The following is a 14,642-nucleotide window of genomic DNA, read 5'->3' as shown; positions in this document are numbered from 1 at the left end:
TTTCCTGTCATATAGATATGAAACAAAAACTGGAAACAAACAAGCTTATAAAAAACAAATGTTAAAACAGTCACGTGACATGATCAGTTGTTAAGCTTGTTCGATCATTGAGTAATATATAGCCATAGAATTATGTAGCCTATGCAACAAAATACTTTTAATTGGGCATGAGAAGGACAGATAATTAAGTATCCATAAAAGTGTGGGTTATTTTTGTTCAGAAACAATCAATCTCGTGGCTTCAACATGCGTTTCTTAAATAATTTAGATCTTCTCAAAGACATGCGAGTTCGACCATGAGAAAACAACATTGTACTTGATACAGGATGAGGAAGTTCAATCCTTGATTGAGAATTTTCATTGCTACAATAGGTTTTCCTTCTTCTTTGATTGGTTGTGGTAAAGTTCCCGTACTTCTTTTCACATTTAACTAAAAAAGGCAAGCAATAAAGCTGTAAAATACAAATCACTAGTATGACACATCAAAACGTTCTCTAGTTTTGGTAATCACACAAATGCTATATAGATGCTTACATAATTGCTTTCTTTTCTTCATAGCACTTCTTGCTTCTTCCATAGCAGCCAAACGTTCCTTCAATGGAATACTGTTTGCTAATGCATAAAAAATCAGTACAAAATGAAGTTTCTAATGAATTATATATACTATTAAGACCTGACTTCGTCAACTTCGTAATATGTAAGTATTTTTAAAACTCATTTACCTGAAGTTGTTTCATACACAATCTTTCTTTCTTGAAGAAAATATCCAATCCATTTATCTCTTAGTTCTGATGTTTTAGCAAGAAATATACATGTGTTACTGCTGTGTTTGTTTGATAAACGCCATGAATTTTAACTAATACACCATTTTGACACACTAAAATGTATAAATTTGTCTGTGAAAAAACTGTTGTCGTTTGAATTAGTTGAATCAATTGATCAAATATAAAGTTTCCTCATTTCTAAAAATGTACCTTCACCGTCTTCCAGTTTTTCAAATTTGTAATTCTCCAAAATGATTCTTCCTTTCCATTCCATAGAACGTTTCTTTATTAGATCCTTACATGCAAAAAAATGTTTGCCTTAGTTTGACAGCCAGTACAACAACTAATCAAATAAGACATGGTTTTAAGTCATGGAAATATTACTTACTTACCTTTTTACAGTAAACAAGCTGATGATCAAAAAGAAACAACGTCACATTTTGTATTTTTCCCTTGGAAATTTTGCTGACTTCTCCAGAATGAACAAGTTGGCTGCTCTTTACAAGGACGTCTTCTCCCTCAAAATATATAGAAAGTTATGAGGTTTGCTGTGTTTTTATTAATGATATGTTCAATAAGAAAGAACAATACCTGCCATTGGTCAATTTTAAGTTGCCATTCAGCAATTTTTTTTATGTTAGCCACTTTTCTTTTCTTTTCATTTATACTCGATGCCACCTCTCGCATCGCTTCCAACGCATATTTTACATTGTTATAATCCCTATGTTCTGGACTGGTATACTTGAGAAGCTCCTAAAAATAAATGAAAAAAAGTAATGAGCTTGATTAAAAAAATTGTGGAACATAGATTTTATCTTTTTTCTGCATTCTCTGGTCAACTTATACACACTGCGTGACAAGAATCGGTTGTATGTCCAATTAACGTACACAGTAGAAGTTTCTAAATTTTTTCCCCTGGATACTTATCGCCTTTTCAAAAATTCAACCAACCCGAAAACAAACCATAGTCTTCAGTCATGAACCTTAAACGATGTCAAATATGTGAAGCTAACTCGAGTTTAATTCAAATTTCTTTCTTATTGCATATAAAGTTGAGAGTGGTGATTATTTGGCAATTTTATTTTGACACTGACACAATGTATAACTATGTACTTTTCACTTTTTGGTCTTTGTAATGACATGTTCCCATGATGAAACCGAGTACATTGAATCGATGTGACACCCCCACATTTACGCCCGTGTTTACAATACAAATAAAGATAGCAAGGGTGGTTGAAGATTGATGACGGAGGCGATGGACTATATTCACATATGCATGTTTTAATGTTTTAGTTTCTTTTGAAATCAATCGTAATTACGGATGAAATCATGGCAGAGCCGTCCCGAGAACGTTAATTGGGGGCACTCACAAAATAAGTTGTGTCCAACTGAATTCTTTTGAACGTGAATTGCTTTAAAAAGAAATCAGTCGAGCGCTGATGACTGCATGAAACCACTCAACTACCGTTCTTGGGACGACCCTGGAAGATAGTTCCAATATACATAAAAAAGTAAGCGTAAAATTCTCAAATTAAAGTTTTACCTGTAACTGTAAAGGGTATTTACATATTTTTTGAACTGGGGTAAGAAGAAAGCCATCTAAAGAAATCTGGATCATTTCTCGCAGCATTCGACATGCTTCAAAAAAATATTTATATTTGTCTTGTTGTAGAAGATTTTTCAACTCTGACGTTGCTCTCTCATGGTTCTTACAATATTCTGAGTACAGTTCAAATTTTTCTCTCTATGTAAAAAAAAAATAAGTAAAATCATTGTAACACCTTGCAACTTTTAATTTATCATACTTTTTGTTTATTCTTTAATAACTCGTGATGTTTCTCTGGACATTATTACACTTTAAATCCACTTCACAGGAATAGTGTTCAATTATCCTTACATTTTGTAAAAATACTGCACCAATTTCATCAACAGCTTCTTTGTGTAACATTGATTGATCAAATTCACGTTTGATAGAATGAAAAAAATCCAAATGAAAAATATAGATTTTTTCAATGTTGGAAAATATTGCCATCAGCAATGTTTCATTAAACATATCTGGTCGCTTCCTTGCTTGTTTGAGGAAACCCTACATAAACATAAGTTGTACTTATTTGTACTGCGCGATGTACAAAATGAATATATGTAATGTAAAATGAACAATTGTAAAAATGACATAACAATACGAACGAAAATTTTCATCTCTTGTCAGTCTCAGTTTGCAATCGTAACATTTGGACATGCATATTTATGAAGAGAATTTTGAGCATTAACTTATCTTGTTTGTATTTGGTTATCATTTTAATATGAAATATTGTGCAAGGACATCTCGAGAACGTTAATTGAAGGGGGTGTTTTATTCATATATTCAGTTAATTGATTTTGAAAAAAATAATTTATCAAACATCTTGAATTATCATGTTAAGCCTTTGCATGTGCTCAAATGAAACATTTATTGTAAAAATTTTTTGAATTATTCCATGTCATCATCATACTATAATGAATTTACCTCGATGATATCGTGAAGATTTTTAACGTAGTCACGTTCTGTGTTGACAATTTCTTCCAAAATCCTATCCCGGATTAGTTCGTTTGATAGACACTCATCGCTTCTAATCTCATATTCTTCATTTGCGTTTTCAAGGTTCCTTTTATAATTGCTTTCATACTTACTTAGTAAGTCCGCCGAGACTGGAATCTGAATGTCGAAGAAGTTTTTTTTAGATGTTTTGTGCATAATCATAGTTAAAATTGACAGTAGAAATAAATTATTTATTAAAGTGCATTACCCAAACAAAAGTAGCTGGAAACCAACCGATATTATCATTTGCAATTCCAAACCACCATTGAGGATCGTCAACATCATATACTGCAATAGCTTGGCCAGCTGTGAAACATAATTCTTCTTCGTTCATCGTTACATGATCCCATAGAGCTTCAGCATACATTAAAGGTTTTCCTCTCACCTTAAAAGTTGTGACATGCATTTTACAAAGCCTCCCTCAATGCTACAGTATTGCATGAGCTGTTTTATAATATAATTTGAATATTTTGACCTGCATGTTTTAATGATGAAAGTGGTTGTTATAACTATTTTGGTCAACTGGTTGATTACCTTGTCATTTGAATCATCATCAAAGTCCTGACTAGATTTCTTAAGACATGAAGGTAAAACACTGTAAATTGAAGGCGAATGCCTGTCGGTGGCGTCATTAACAACAGGAAATCCTTGTCGACTGAGAAATACATTGTCATTTGTGGTGTCATCATTGACATTGTTATATAGGTTTTTGCGTGACTCCATAGCTTGAAAATCGTCAATGGGATCATTTAATACAAGGCATGTAAAAGTATTACATTGGACACTTTTCTTCATATTTGCATCTTGGCTATCCATACTTGGTTCGCAAACCGATGAGAAACAAACTTCTTCCATTTCATTGCTGTTAGGTATATCTGTTGTTGTAGTGTATGGAAAGAAAGGTGAGTGAGAATTACAAGTACTTTTAGATTCAGAACGATTTTTTTCTATTTCAGATGCGTAACTTTTTCTGTTTGCCATTTGTTCTGTTACTTCAGCTTCCATTACATTTTCAAGTATGTCGGTTGGCATGGACAAAGTACGCTTTTGTCTTGTGTATGCATCTAGTTTTCTTAAAAGTACGCCTTGGTTGGCAACTATACCCATAAAAACCCCTTTACTGGATGACGATAACGCATCTTTTGACTGAGACAGTAATTCACATAAGTTTTCGCTGCAAGAATCATTTAATTTACGAAGGGAAGTCGTTCCACTGAAGTCAAGTTGATCCGATAGCACTGGAAGCTTTCCTGCAAGAGCCATCAAGCTTTGGGATTTGTTTATTAAAATGGAGGCTTAGGAGCTGGTTTTGTGGTCGTCTAGCAATGAGAACATCATGGCAATCTTTCATGGGCTTAGATAATCTTTCTGATTTACATTGAACACACCTTTGTGAAATTATTGGGTTATTATGTACAACATCTGCAAGTTGACTTAAAGATAATCTGCGATAATCTTCTGTCTCAGACACATTCGGTTCATTGGCTTCTACTTCACCATTGCCATCTTCAAAGTTAGACATTTTAACTTGATTTGCTGCAGTGTGGTTTGAAATTCCAATTTCACTTTGACAAATGCTCACAGATACATTTTTCATGCCCTCTGAAGTTTGATCTTCATTTGTACTGTTTAAGTTGATATGGAGCTCTGTTGGAAGTTGATCGTTCAATTCCAAATCTAAGTTAGATGAGCTGCGAAAAGATCTCTCTTCAGCAGTCAAAACTACTTCATCATTGTCTGATCTATTTCTATAATTTTCTGTCCATATACTCTGCTTTTGAGATGAGACAGAAGTTTCTTTTTGGTTTGATTCATCAGTACAAACATTTAATCTTTTATGACCTTGATGTTTGATTTTGTTTTTTTGACCAATGCTGCTAATCGTATTTCGGGCAGTTGTTTTGTAATTATTTTCTTTCTCTGTAGAATGAACATTCAGACTGTGTTTTTTTGACCTATGACTAGTTGGATACTTCTCACTTTTTTCTCGTGCATCCCATTTAATGTCGATTAAACAAGCCCGCGATCGTTTAAGGGAATAATACTTTTCCTTTTCTAATTCCAACGAGTCTTCTGAACTTGATATACCTGGATCACGCAAGATTTTCACATCCCTGAGTAGCTTGAAATTATTATCAGGTTCATTAAAGTTGCTGCTTGACGAGAGCGAGCCTCGTTTGTGTCTTGAAGTTTTAAACCAAGTGGAAAATAAACCCTTACTTCTGCGATCGTGCATGCATTTTCCATTCTTCTGTCTTTTATTTTCATACTCAAAGTCGTTGTTAAAATAGTCTTCACTAATTGCGTTACTTTGCTGACAAGTGGCGTCATTATGGCAGTTGATGTTATCCTGTAGAGCAAAATCTTGTCCTTGCCTTGTATTCGCTTCATTTTTATCACAAATCGAGATACAACTGTTGGAAGAGTAACTATTTAAAGCCGAAAATGTTAAAGCTTTGTTTTTTTTGCATCTGTTGCATGGCAATGTTAACGAGTCATTGACAATGTCTTTGCCATCTTGAATCGTTACTTTTTTCGTGGATAAACGTCTTCCTATAGAGAACAGTCGATTTTTCCATTTAATTCCAGTTGACTTTGTGGTTTCTTCAATTGCAGTTGATGATTGCGACATTACTTTTTCTTCCTGTTTTTCAAAACGTTCTCGTTAAAGTGTTTGTTATAAAATATCATGGAATTCATAGAGAAATACACGTTAACAAAGTTCATCGACAAATCCATTGGAATGCTTTTAACAATTACTATGCAAACTAAAGTATCATTCTACACACTATTAATGTTTACTTTATAACTCATATAACTTATGATCAAGTTTCTAAAGATCAGTAAAACTTTTCGACAATATTTGCTCGACATAGATTAAACATTCGCTTAGTAAATGAAGCAAATTACATATACACAAGACTAGTGAAATCATTGGTAAACAAAAATGTTATATTTTACCTTTACTTTACGTTGCTAACCACGATATATGCAAATGTTGTTTTGATACTCAAGCTAAACACAGACAGTTAATATGAGTTTTTAGGTGTTCTATTTTCGATAGGAAGTCGATGGTTATCAACCAGAAATATGCAGGTTAACGAAACGCAATGAAACAAATCGTAGTTTGCTGTTAACTTGACTGAAACATCTGCTGATAAATATTGCAGATATAAGTAGAAGTACAATATTTCTCGACTAAATATATTGTATTACTTCAGACATATTTACATGATCGTGATGATGTGGATGGCACTGTGTTAGATAGGATTATCCATTTCATTTTCAGTTCCATTCTTTTTTTTGTCACACATGAAAACGCATTCAACCATTTATTGTGATTCTTCTCTGTACACTTTAATTTCTTATCTTTCTAAAGGAAGCTCTTGTTGATGGCCGATTGTGAAAATGGTAAATTGTGTGAATTATTTTGCTAACAAATTCATTTGCTTAATTAGATTCTAAAGGAGATTAAAATGACAATTTAATGCTTGGCTGAAAAATCCAAGTTAATTTCACTTATGCATGTAAAAAGACCTTCATAGTAAATCAAAAATACTCTATATATGCATGAAAGGTCCAAATCGACGAAACAAATATTCAGTTCATTGGATTCAAACCTAGTCTTGCGATAACTGCTATGTATAAACAAAACAGTGTTTACCTTTTGAAGCAACCTAATTAATTTTGAGTCTAGATATTTATATTTAAAAGTCAACTGAATAATAAAGCTTAAGTTTTTGTAGAAACTTATATCTCGGTGAAGCATGGGTACCATATTGCTGATAAGTGTACGATGTCATATTTGGTATTGCAATCCAGTATTTCGTAATTTAGAAACAAGTATATAATATCATTGTCGTTGATGGTTGATAGTACTCAACATCAGATAAAAATTTCGCAATTTCTGGTTACATAATCTTGCGTAAGAAAGATAAGTTGTGAAGGTTACTAAGGGAAAAAGACATCTGTCTTATGGTGTGTTCATCATATAGTTAATTTATGAATTTTTGTCAGTAAAATTTGATCAATATGTATTACGCAAAACTAAGTTTGAACACTGTTGCGTACCAACGAAACTTTAATACAGGCAAACAGTATTTAATATGTTATAATAGTCTATCTTTCTTGAAAGCTGAGCGTTGGCTTATATCAGAGCTTATATATATACATTAACAAACACTTTTCTTACTCTTTTTCTATATTTATGCATATTTTTCCCTTTTTGACAGGGTTTTTTTTGTTGTTCTCCAATAGCGAATATTGTCATATTCAGACCATTTAATATTATATATTCTTTACCGAGTTTCATAGATATTTTTCAGCTTTCAACTTTAACTATCATTCTCTTTACTTTAACTATCACACGCTTTACTTATTAGCTTTCAGAATTTGTCACGTAACTCGACATTCATACTCCATAAATACCTTTTAGAGGTTTTTTTAGTTTCAAACTGTATTGTCTTTTGCCGTGTACAATTATAATATTTTGTCACTGCTTTGTCTTCTATTAATATGATCTCATATTTATATACTTTTGCTTTAGTCGTTTATCTTATTTTCTTTCTGCTTGGTTGTTAAGTATTCATCGCAATTGGCAAATGATATTACAATTGTCTTTCCGGTTGATTTTCATCATTTATTTTTATATATTAAATTCTTTAATGCTCTCGTTACGCTATTTCCCTCTTAACATGACGTTCAGTTATTCGCTTTATTAACACCCATGAAACTTATAAATGCCAGTAGCTTAAGTCTTTACTTTTCAACACAAAACAAATGGGGAAAAAACCTTCAAAAAATCACCATGGGGAAAAGAGGTTACATAAAAAAGGTATAGATGTGCTAGAGATACCAAGAATATCATACCAGTTATAAAGTATAGACGTATAGAGAAAGACATTAACAAAGACGTAAACGGGTATTTTTCAGGAGATCGTGAAGCCAAAATGATAGTGGATGTGAGAATGCAAAAAAAAACACGGAGAAACGGTGACTGGCAATTTAACAGATATAAATGATGAATGTTGTTTAGGTAAAGTGATGATTGTATGTGAAGTAAGAGTAAGGTTTTCAAGAGCTCGAGAATAAAATAGATATTGATGATATGGAGAAAATAATAGATATTCAGAAAGAAAAGAAAAGGAAAGAGCAGAAAAAAGGTGAAAGGAAAAGATTAAAGAGATGAAGAAAGATACCATTTTTAGAAAGAAGTTGATGGTTCAATTGACAAGAAATATGAGATTGTAAAGACCAAGACAAAACCAAACAATTTGATCAAGAAAAACCAAGTCACTGGTATAAGGAGGGGAGAGGTAACAAGATTCAGGAAGAACTAAATTAGTTGGTACAAAAATGAAATGCCATTTTGCATGAAAATTTATACATCTATTTAGCGCCCACCCAATAAAAAAAAGCAAAAAAAACATGATAACAAGGAAAATAGAGTATTACTATGGCTAAATCAATAACTGAACATCATATTTGTTAGAATACATCAAATTTATTGCTGTTGTTTACATTTTGTTTTTTCATATTCATCAAAATTTCTATGTTATATTTATTTTATCTTTATGACAAATCATCATCGTCAAAAAGGTCATCAAATGCTGTCAAATATAAATTTATATTAGTAAATTAAGCATGGAAATGATTTTTATATAATTAAACAAACCATGATGATACTTTGAAAAAATATAAACTAAGGTTCACGTACCATTGAAGAAATCCCCATGAACAGCCCTTTCACTTGCAGCTATATCTGCTTTCATATTGGAAGAAGAAGCCTAGAAAAATTAATTACCTGAAAACTAGGTACAGCAAATCTTGGGGAGCTTTGAGGATAGAAAAAGCTATTGAACCAAAAGTTGTCCTATTTAACTTACAAACATAGCGAATATGTATACCATGGGAAGAAAAGGAAATGAGAGATTGGAAACAAGTTAATGCTTCATTTCAGCCAACATCCATTGCAAAAATTGGTTGTATGTAAATAAACCCTTGCCTTGTTGATATAATGTTAAACTAAAAAATTGCTTCTTCACATTTGCTACACAAATGCCTATTGATAATGATACATTACACAAACTAAATGTAGTATGACACATTAAAGACTGTAAGTTTTATTTATAAAATTTCCCCTCAGAGTGACATTGGTTAAGCTGTTTCGAATTCGACTTGTAATGCATTCTGTGTGAAAACTGAAGAAATATTTTTTAATGTTATACCAGTTATACACTGTCAGCTACGCACTACTCAACTCAAACTGATATTCACCTCATCCATATCCATTAAACTAGAATCCACTCCTTCAGGAAACATTTCATCTTGTACAAGATTACCCGTAGGCTTCATAATATAATGAATGTTATACTCAATTTTCCGACGTTCTTTATTTTGAACAGGCAAATTTAACGAAGAATGTTAAACTTCAAAGTTTTTTTGAAATTTCTATTTTTCCATCCCTCAAAATGTGTTTTTAAACAAGCTTTTTATAATTGTGCCATCTTCGATTTAAGAGCAAACCAAATTAAATCTATCTTATTTGATTTTTGCAAAAAGTGTTGCTTTATCTCATATTTTGAAATTAATTTAAAACGTCAAATTAATTTTAAAATTATAAACATAACCTCTTTCTAAATGATGGTTTTCCGTAAACATTGTATAAGCTGTTCACAATACTTTTACTGTTCAAATCGGTCATAATTCATCATCTTTACACGATTTTTCATTAATTAAACCTGCTTGTGATATGCTGTACTAAAAATGGTTGTTTTTAATATCTATATTTTCAATCGTGACGGCACATTTCTTTATTATTATGAATGGAATCGACGAACTAACATTGATATGCCAAAATTTGAGGTACGTGACAAAATTGATTCATTTAATATTGGAAGTGGTTACGGTTAGAAATATTTTTTTTATCAATGCCGATTTAATTTCTCATTTTTATAAATGCAAAAGCTATGAAATATAACAATCTGTGGCTAAGAATAAGGTAGGGTTTGGACGTTCGGGTGGGTTTTATTTTTGTTTTGATAAGTATATATTGATGGCGCAAATATAACTGTGAAAACTAAAGATTGGATCCTTAACTACGGCGTTTGATATTAACAGCAGTTAGTGACTGATAGTAATGAATGTTAGCAAAGAATACGACCAAAAACATAAGATCATCTCTAACGATATTTATATAAAGCAGTGCAGAAAACAATTCTTTCACTCTTGATGCACATAAATAGCAGTCAAGGTAGAACTGTTCTTGGGGGAAGTATTAGCTTTTGCTGCCAGTATCCCAGCTGATTTGAACCCCCCTGAAATTGGACCCCTTAGCTCAATTGATTTCATTTGGTTTTTGTAGTGATACACGGTCTAACTTTTTTGGGGTCCAATGCTGTGAAGGGAGGTGTACATAACAGCTAGAGGATGTAGACCATGTCCAAACCTGCAAGCAGTTATGGAGGGGGGAGTCCAAATCTGCTGTGACATGAGTGGTCCATTATTTGAGTGGTTATTCATTAGGATTTAGCTCTTGAACTATATAATCACCAGACTTAAAATACAAAGAAAGTTTGATGAGATTTATTTTGACAGTAAAAAATCCCCTTTCACTTTAAGAAAGTTTAATTAAATCTAGGGGATGTATCTTTTGTAAATTTATAGGAATTCAAGTTATTACATGGCATGCTGTTTTCAATCAAGTCTTTTGTAACTAGATTATCACCAACAGATGGGTATGAATTATTTATGATGAAAAGTCAAATCACTTAAACTATGTTGAAGAAATTTTTAAAATTTTCACTTCACAGGAAGAATTCCTTCTTAAGTTATCAAACAAATAAATACAAATTGCATTTTTATGAAACCCCAACTGGTCTTAAGTTTGTGATGAATACAGATCTCACTGTGGGAAATATTAAGCCTGTTCTTCATGATATCTATAATAAGGTAATGCAACAAAAATTACATAAATAGTTTCAATACATGAAGTACAATATTTTTTTTCATTTTAGGTATATGTCGAATACATTATTAAGAATCCTCTAGCAAAGCTAAATGAACCTATACAAAGTTCTTTATTTAGTACTAAACTAGATGAGCTTGTAAAGTCCCTGCCATTTTTCTAGACTCATAGAACATCAGTTATAAATAATGAAACTTATTTGTTATGTATTAGGTGAATTATATCAGAGAAAATGTTGGAGAAAATGAAAATAAGCATTTTGTTGTAATTTTCCAGCAACATGTTGTGAGTCTCCAAAAACATCTTCTAACTCTCCATTATTATGTTGTAACTCTCCAGTAACATGTTTTATCTCTCCAAAAAATGTAACTCTCCAGTAACATGTTTTATCTCTCCAAAAAATGTAAGTCTCCAGTAACATGTTTTATCTCTCCAAAAAATGTAACTCTCCAGTAACATGTCACTCAACTTTTACTTTTATAGATTGTTTTTGTCTCAATTACTTTTCAATTTCTGCAGCTTTTTGCTGGCCTTTTTAACATAACTCCAACAATCTCAACTTTTATAAAAGCTTTTTCACAAATTGTTCTTACCATGGAAAGTATTTGTATGTCATTGAAGAATATTATGGGAAGAAAAACTAAATGGCAACAATCACTTTAAAAAATTGTAGAATTATGTGAACAGTGGCATGTTTATTATAGAAAGTAAGAAATATAAAATTGAAGAAATATATTTTGTGACTAAAGATGTCAAGTATTGCCAACTCTCTGGTACAAATTTCCTGAAATATAATCAGACATGTCCAGTATGATTACATTTCAGGAAATTTAAGGTAACTGCAACGAATTATTCATATCATAAATTTATATTGCACGTACTTGCCCTAGGGGCATTGGTGCTGACACAGTGGCCAAAAGCAATTGCAAAGCTTTTTCCTCTAAGGAATATTTCAATACTATAGTCTTTATCTGTACCGTTAAAACCGTACTTTAAATATCTAAATTAAGGCGACAGACCTTATTATTTGAGGCAATGTTAAAAATATTTCTGAGAAAAGATATGGCGAAGATATTCTACTTTCCTAAACTTTGTTGTTATGAAAATTGGTTTGATTGAACAGTGTCACATTTCACATACAAACCAAAATCCTATACCATAAAAGCTATTTAATATGTTCTGTACGAAATATATGCCTGTAAAATGGACGCAAAATTTTAAGAACTTAAGACTTAAGTGTAAATCGTGTCCATGGCAAAATTGTGTAAGTTGGCACGTTGATTTTGTTTTGTTTAAACTTTCCTAAACTAGCTCTTAGAGTAAAAATTGGATAGTTTCAATAAATTATAAAAAAATTCTACCACGAAATCACGACGTAGCTACAATATAAATGTTGAGTTTATCAGTTTGTTGTCAAATGGGTTGCAACTCGCTAATATTCGCAACGCGCAATGATTTAACTCTCTCTTACTAACTAATCTAATCTTTCATTCGAATAACATTTATTGTAAACAACATAACATCCTTTTTAGCACTTGATCATTTATTTAACGGAAATTTTCTTGAAATATTTACTTACAAGAATAATTAATGCTTGTTAAAGTATTTTTTTTAAGTGTTATCCCTAACTTCCTTTCTCACACCGTTTTCCTTTGTAACCTTTGGGACATTTACATTTAAATGTCTTTCCCTTCTTGGAACATTTTCCTTTGTTTAAACATGGTTTAGAAGCACAAGGCGAATCTACAAAGTTAAAAATTATTTTGTCTTTATCGAAAAAAGCATTTTAATTTACAGAAATAACATTTTCTTTCCCTAACCTCCTTTCTCACACCGTTTTCCTTTGTAACCTTTGGGACATTTACATTTAAATGTCTTGCCCTTCTTGGAACATTTTCCTTTGTTTAAACATGGTTTAGAAGCACAAGGCGAATCTGGAAATTTAAAAATTATTTTGTCTTCATCGAAAAAAGCATTTTAATTTACAGAAATAACATTTGCTTTCATTAACCTCCTTTCTCACACCGTTTTCCTTTGTAACCTTTGGGACATTTACATTTAAATGTCTTGCCCTTCTTGGAACATTTTCCTTTGTTTAAACATGGTTTTGAAGCACAAGGCGAGTCTGGAAATTTAAAAATTAGTTTGTCTTTATCGAAAAAAAGCATTTTCATCTACAGAAATAAGATTTGCTTTCCCTAACCTCCTTTCTCACACCGTTTTCCTTTGTAACCTTTGGGACATTTACATTTAAATGTTTTTCCCTTCTTGGAACATTTTCCTTTGTTTAAACATGGTTTAGAAGCACAAGGTGAACCTACAAATTTAAAGATTAATTTGTCTTTATCGAAAAAAGCATTTTAATCTACAGAAATAACATTTGCTTTCCCTAACCTCCTTTCTCACACCGTTTTCCTTTATAACCTTTGGGACATTTACATTTAAATGTCTTTCCCTTCTTGGAACATTTTCCTTTGTTTAAACATGGTTTAGAAGCACAAGGAACCTACAAATTTAAAGATTAATTTGTCTTTATCGAAAAAAGCATTTTAATCTACAGAAATAACATTTGCTTTCCCTAACCTCCTTTCTCACACCGTTTTCCTTTGTAACCTTTGGGACATTTACATTTAAATGTCTTGCCCTTCTTGGAACATTTTCCTTTGTTTAAACATGGTTTAGAAGCACAAGGCGAACCTACAAATTTATAAATTAATTTGTCTTTATCGAAAAAAACATTTTCATCTACAGAAATAACATTTGCTATCCCTAACCTCCTTTCTCACACCGTTTTCCTTTGTAACCTTTGGGACATTTACATTTAAATGTCTTTCCTTTCTTGGAACATTTTCCTTTGTTTAAACATGGTTTAGAAGCACAAGGCGAAACTAGAAAATTAACTTTTAATGGTAAATATTCCAAGTGTAACTTCATGGGCAGAGTGTATGATAAACATGGTATCTCTAATTGTCAAAGTCGCGTTTAAATACTATATTTACTTTTTCTTTGGCATCTCTTTCCCAAAAAGCCACGACGACAGGTGCACGAAAAACTGTTTTTCTTGTTTTTACAAATACCACCATTTTTGCAAGGAGCTGATGAACATGGCGTGACTGAGTGTATATAAAAAAAACAAGTTAACATCATCAATGTTTTAATTGTATAATTCAAATATTTTATTACTGTATAACCCTACCACACTTAGCAAATTTTTTGAGATGCTTCCATTTTATCGTAACTCCCACTTCCTTACAATCTTCTTCATATGTTGCAAAAGACGAGCAAAGACATGCTTCAAAATTATCTTCACAAGCGCAAACATCATATTTACAAT

General features: G+C 31.8%; 2 protein-coding genes and 2 long non-coding RNA genes across 4 annotated transcripts; 2 read left to right on the top strand and 2 right to left on the bottom strand.

Annotated features, from left to right (window-relative positions):
- Nucleotides 1–130: 130 nt before the first annotated feature.
- Nucleotides 131–4,607, bottom strand: LOC124446206 (rho guanine nucleotide exchange factor 4-like). The gene is made up of 11 exons (XM_046997035.1): nucleotides 3,877–4,607; nucleotides 3,551–3,727; nucleotides 3,271–3,459; nucleotides 2,662–2,850; nucleotides 2,308–2,508; nucleotides 1,356–1,517; nucleotides 1,157–1,282; nucleotides 975–1,059; nucleotides 723–877; nucleotides 535–612; nucleotides 131–430 (listed from the first exon to the last, which is right to left on the bottom strand). Exons 1-9 carry the CDS (start codon nucleotides 4,603–4,605, stop codon nucleotides 783–785), a joined length of 1,953 nt encoding a protein of 650 aa, XP_046852991.1. The 5' UTR covers nucleotides 4,606–4,607; the 3' UTR covers nucleotides 131–430; nucleotides 535–612; nucleotides 723–782.
- A 2,060-nt stretch (nucleotides 4,608–6,667) lies between these two features.
- LOC124446221 lies at nucleotides 6,668–8,661 on the top strand. Its single transcript, XR_006948365.1, has 2 exons — nucleotides 6,668–6,753; nucleotides 8,275–8,661. It is a non-coding gene; the product is annotated as an uncharacterized LOC124446221 (long non-coding RNA).
- Nucleotides 8,662–8,825: 164 nt separating this feature from the next.
- On the bottom strand, nucleotides 8,826–9,788 carry LOC124446219. The gene is made up of 3 exons (XR_006948363.1): nucleotides 9,619–9,788; nucleotides 9,059–9,128; nucleotides 8,826–8,951 (listed from the first exon to the last, which is right to left on the bottom strand). It is a non-coding gene; the product is annotated as an uncharacterized LOC124446219 (long non-coding RNA).
- Nucleotides 9,789–10,004: 216 nt separating this feature from the next.
- Nucleotides 10,005–11,559, top strand: LOC124446218 (trafficking protein particle complex subunit 1-like). The gene is made up of 4 exons (XM_046997047.1): nucleotides 10,005–10,206; nucleotides 11,008–11,078; nucleotides 11,154–11,292; nucleotides 11,358–11,559. The coding sequence occupies exons 1-4, from the start codon at nucleotides 10,108–10,110 to the stop codon at nucleotides 11,469–11,471; spliced, it is 423 nt and encodes a 140-aa protein (XP_046853003.1). The 5' UTR covers nucleotides 10,005–10,107; the 3' UTR covers nucleotides 11,472–11,559.
- The last annotated feature ends 3,083 nt before the right edge of the window (nucleotides 11,560–14,642 follow it).

The sequence above is a fragment of the Xenia sp. Carnegie-2017 genome, unplaced genomic scaffold, assembly GCF_021976095.1.
Source record: "Xenia sp. Carnegie-2017 unplaced genomic scaffold, XeniaSp_v1 HiC_scaffold_22, whole genome shotgun sequence".
Classification (NCBI taxonomy): domain Eukaryota; kingdom Metazoa; phylum Cnidaria; class Anthozoa; order Malacalcyonacea; family Xeniidae; genus Xenia; species Xenia sp. Carnegie-2017.
This window is presented reverse-complemented; position numbering and strand designations above follow the sequence as displayed.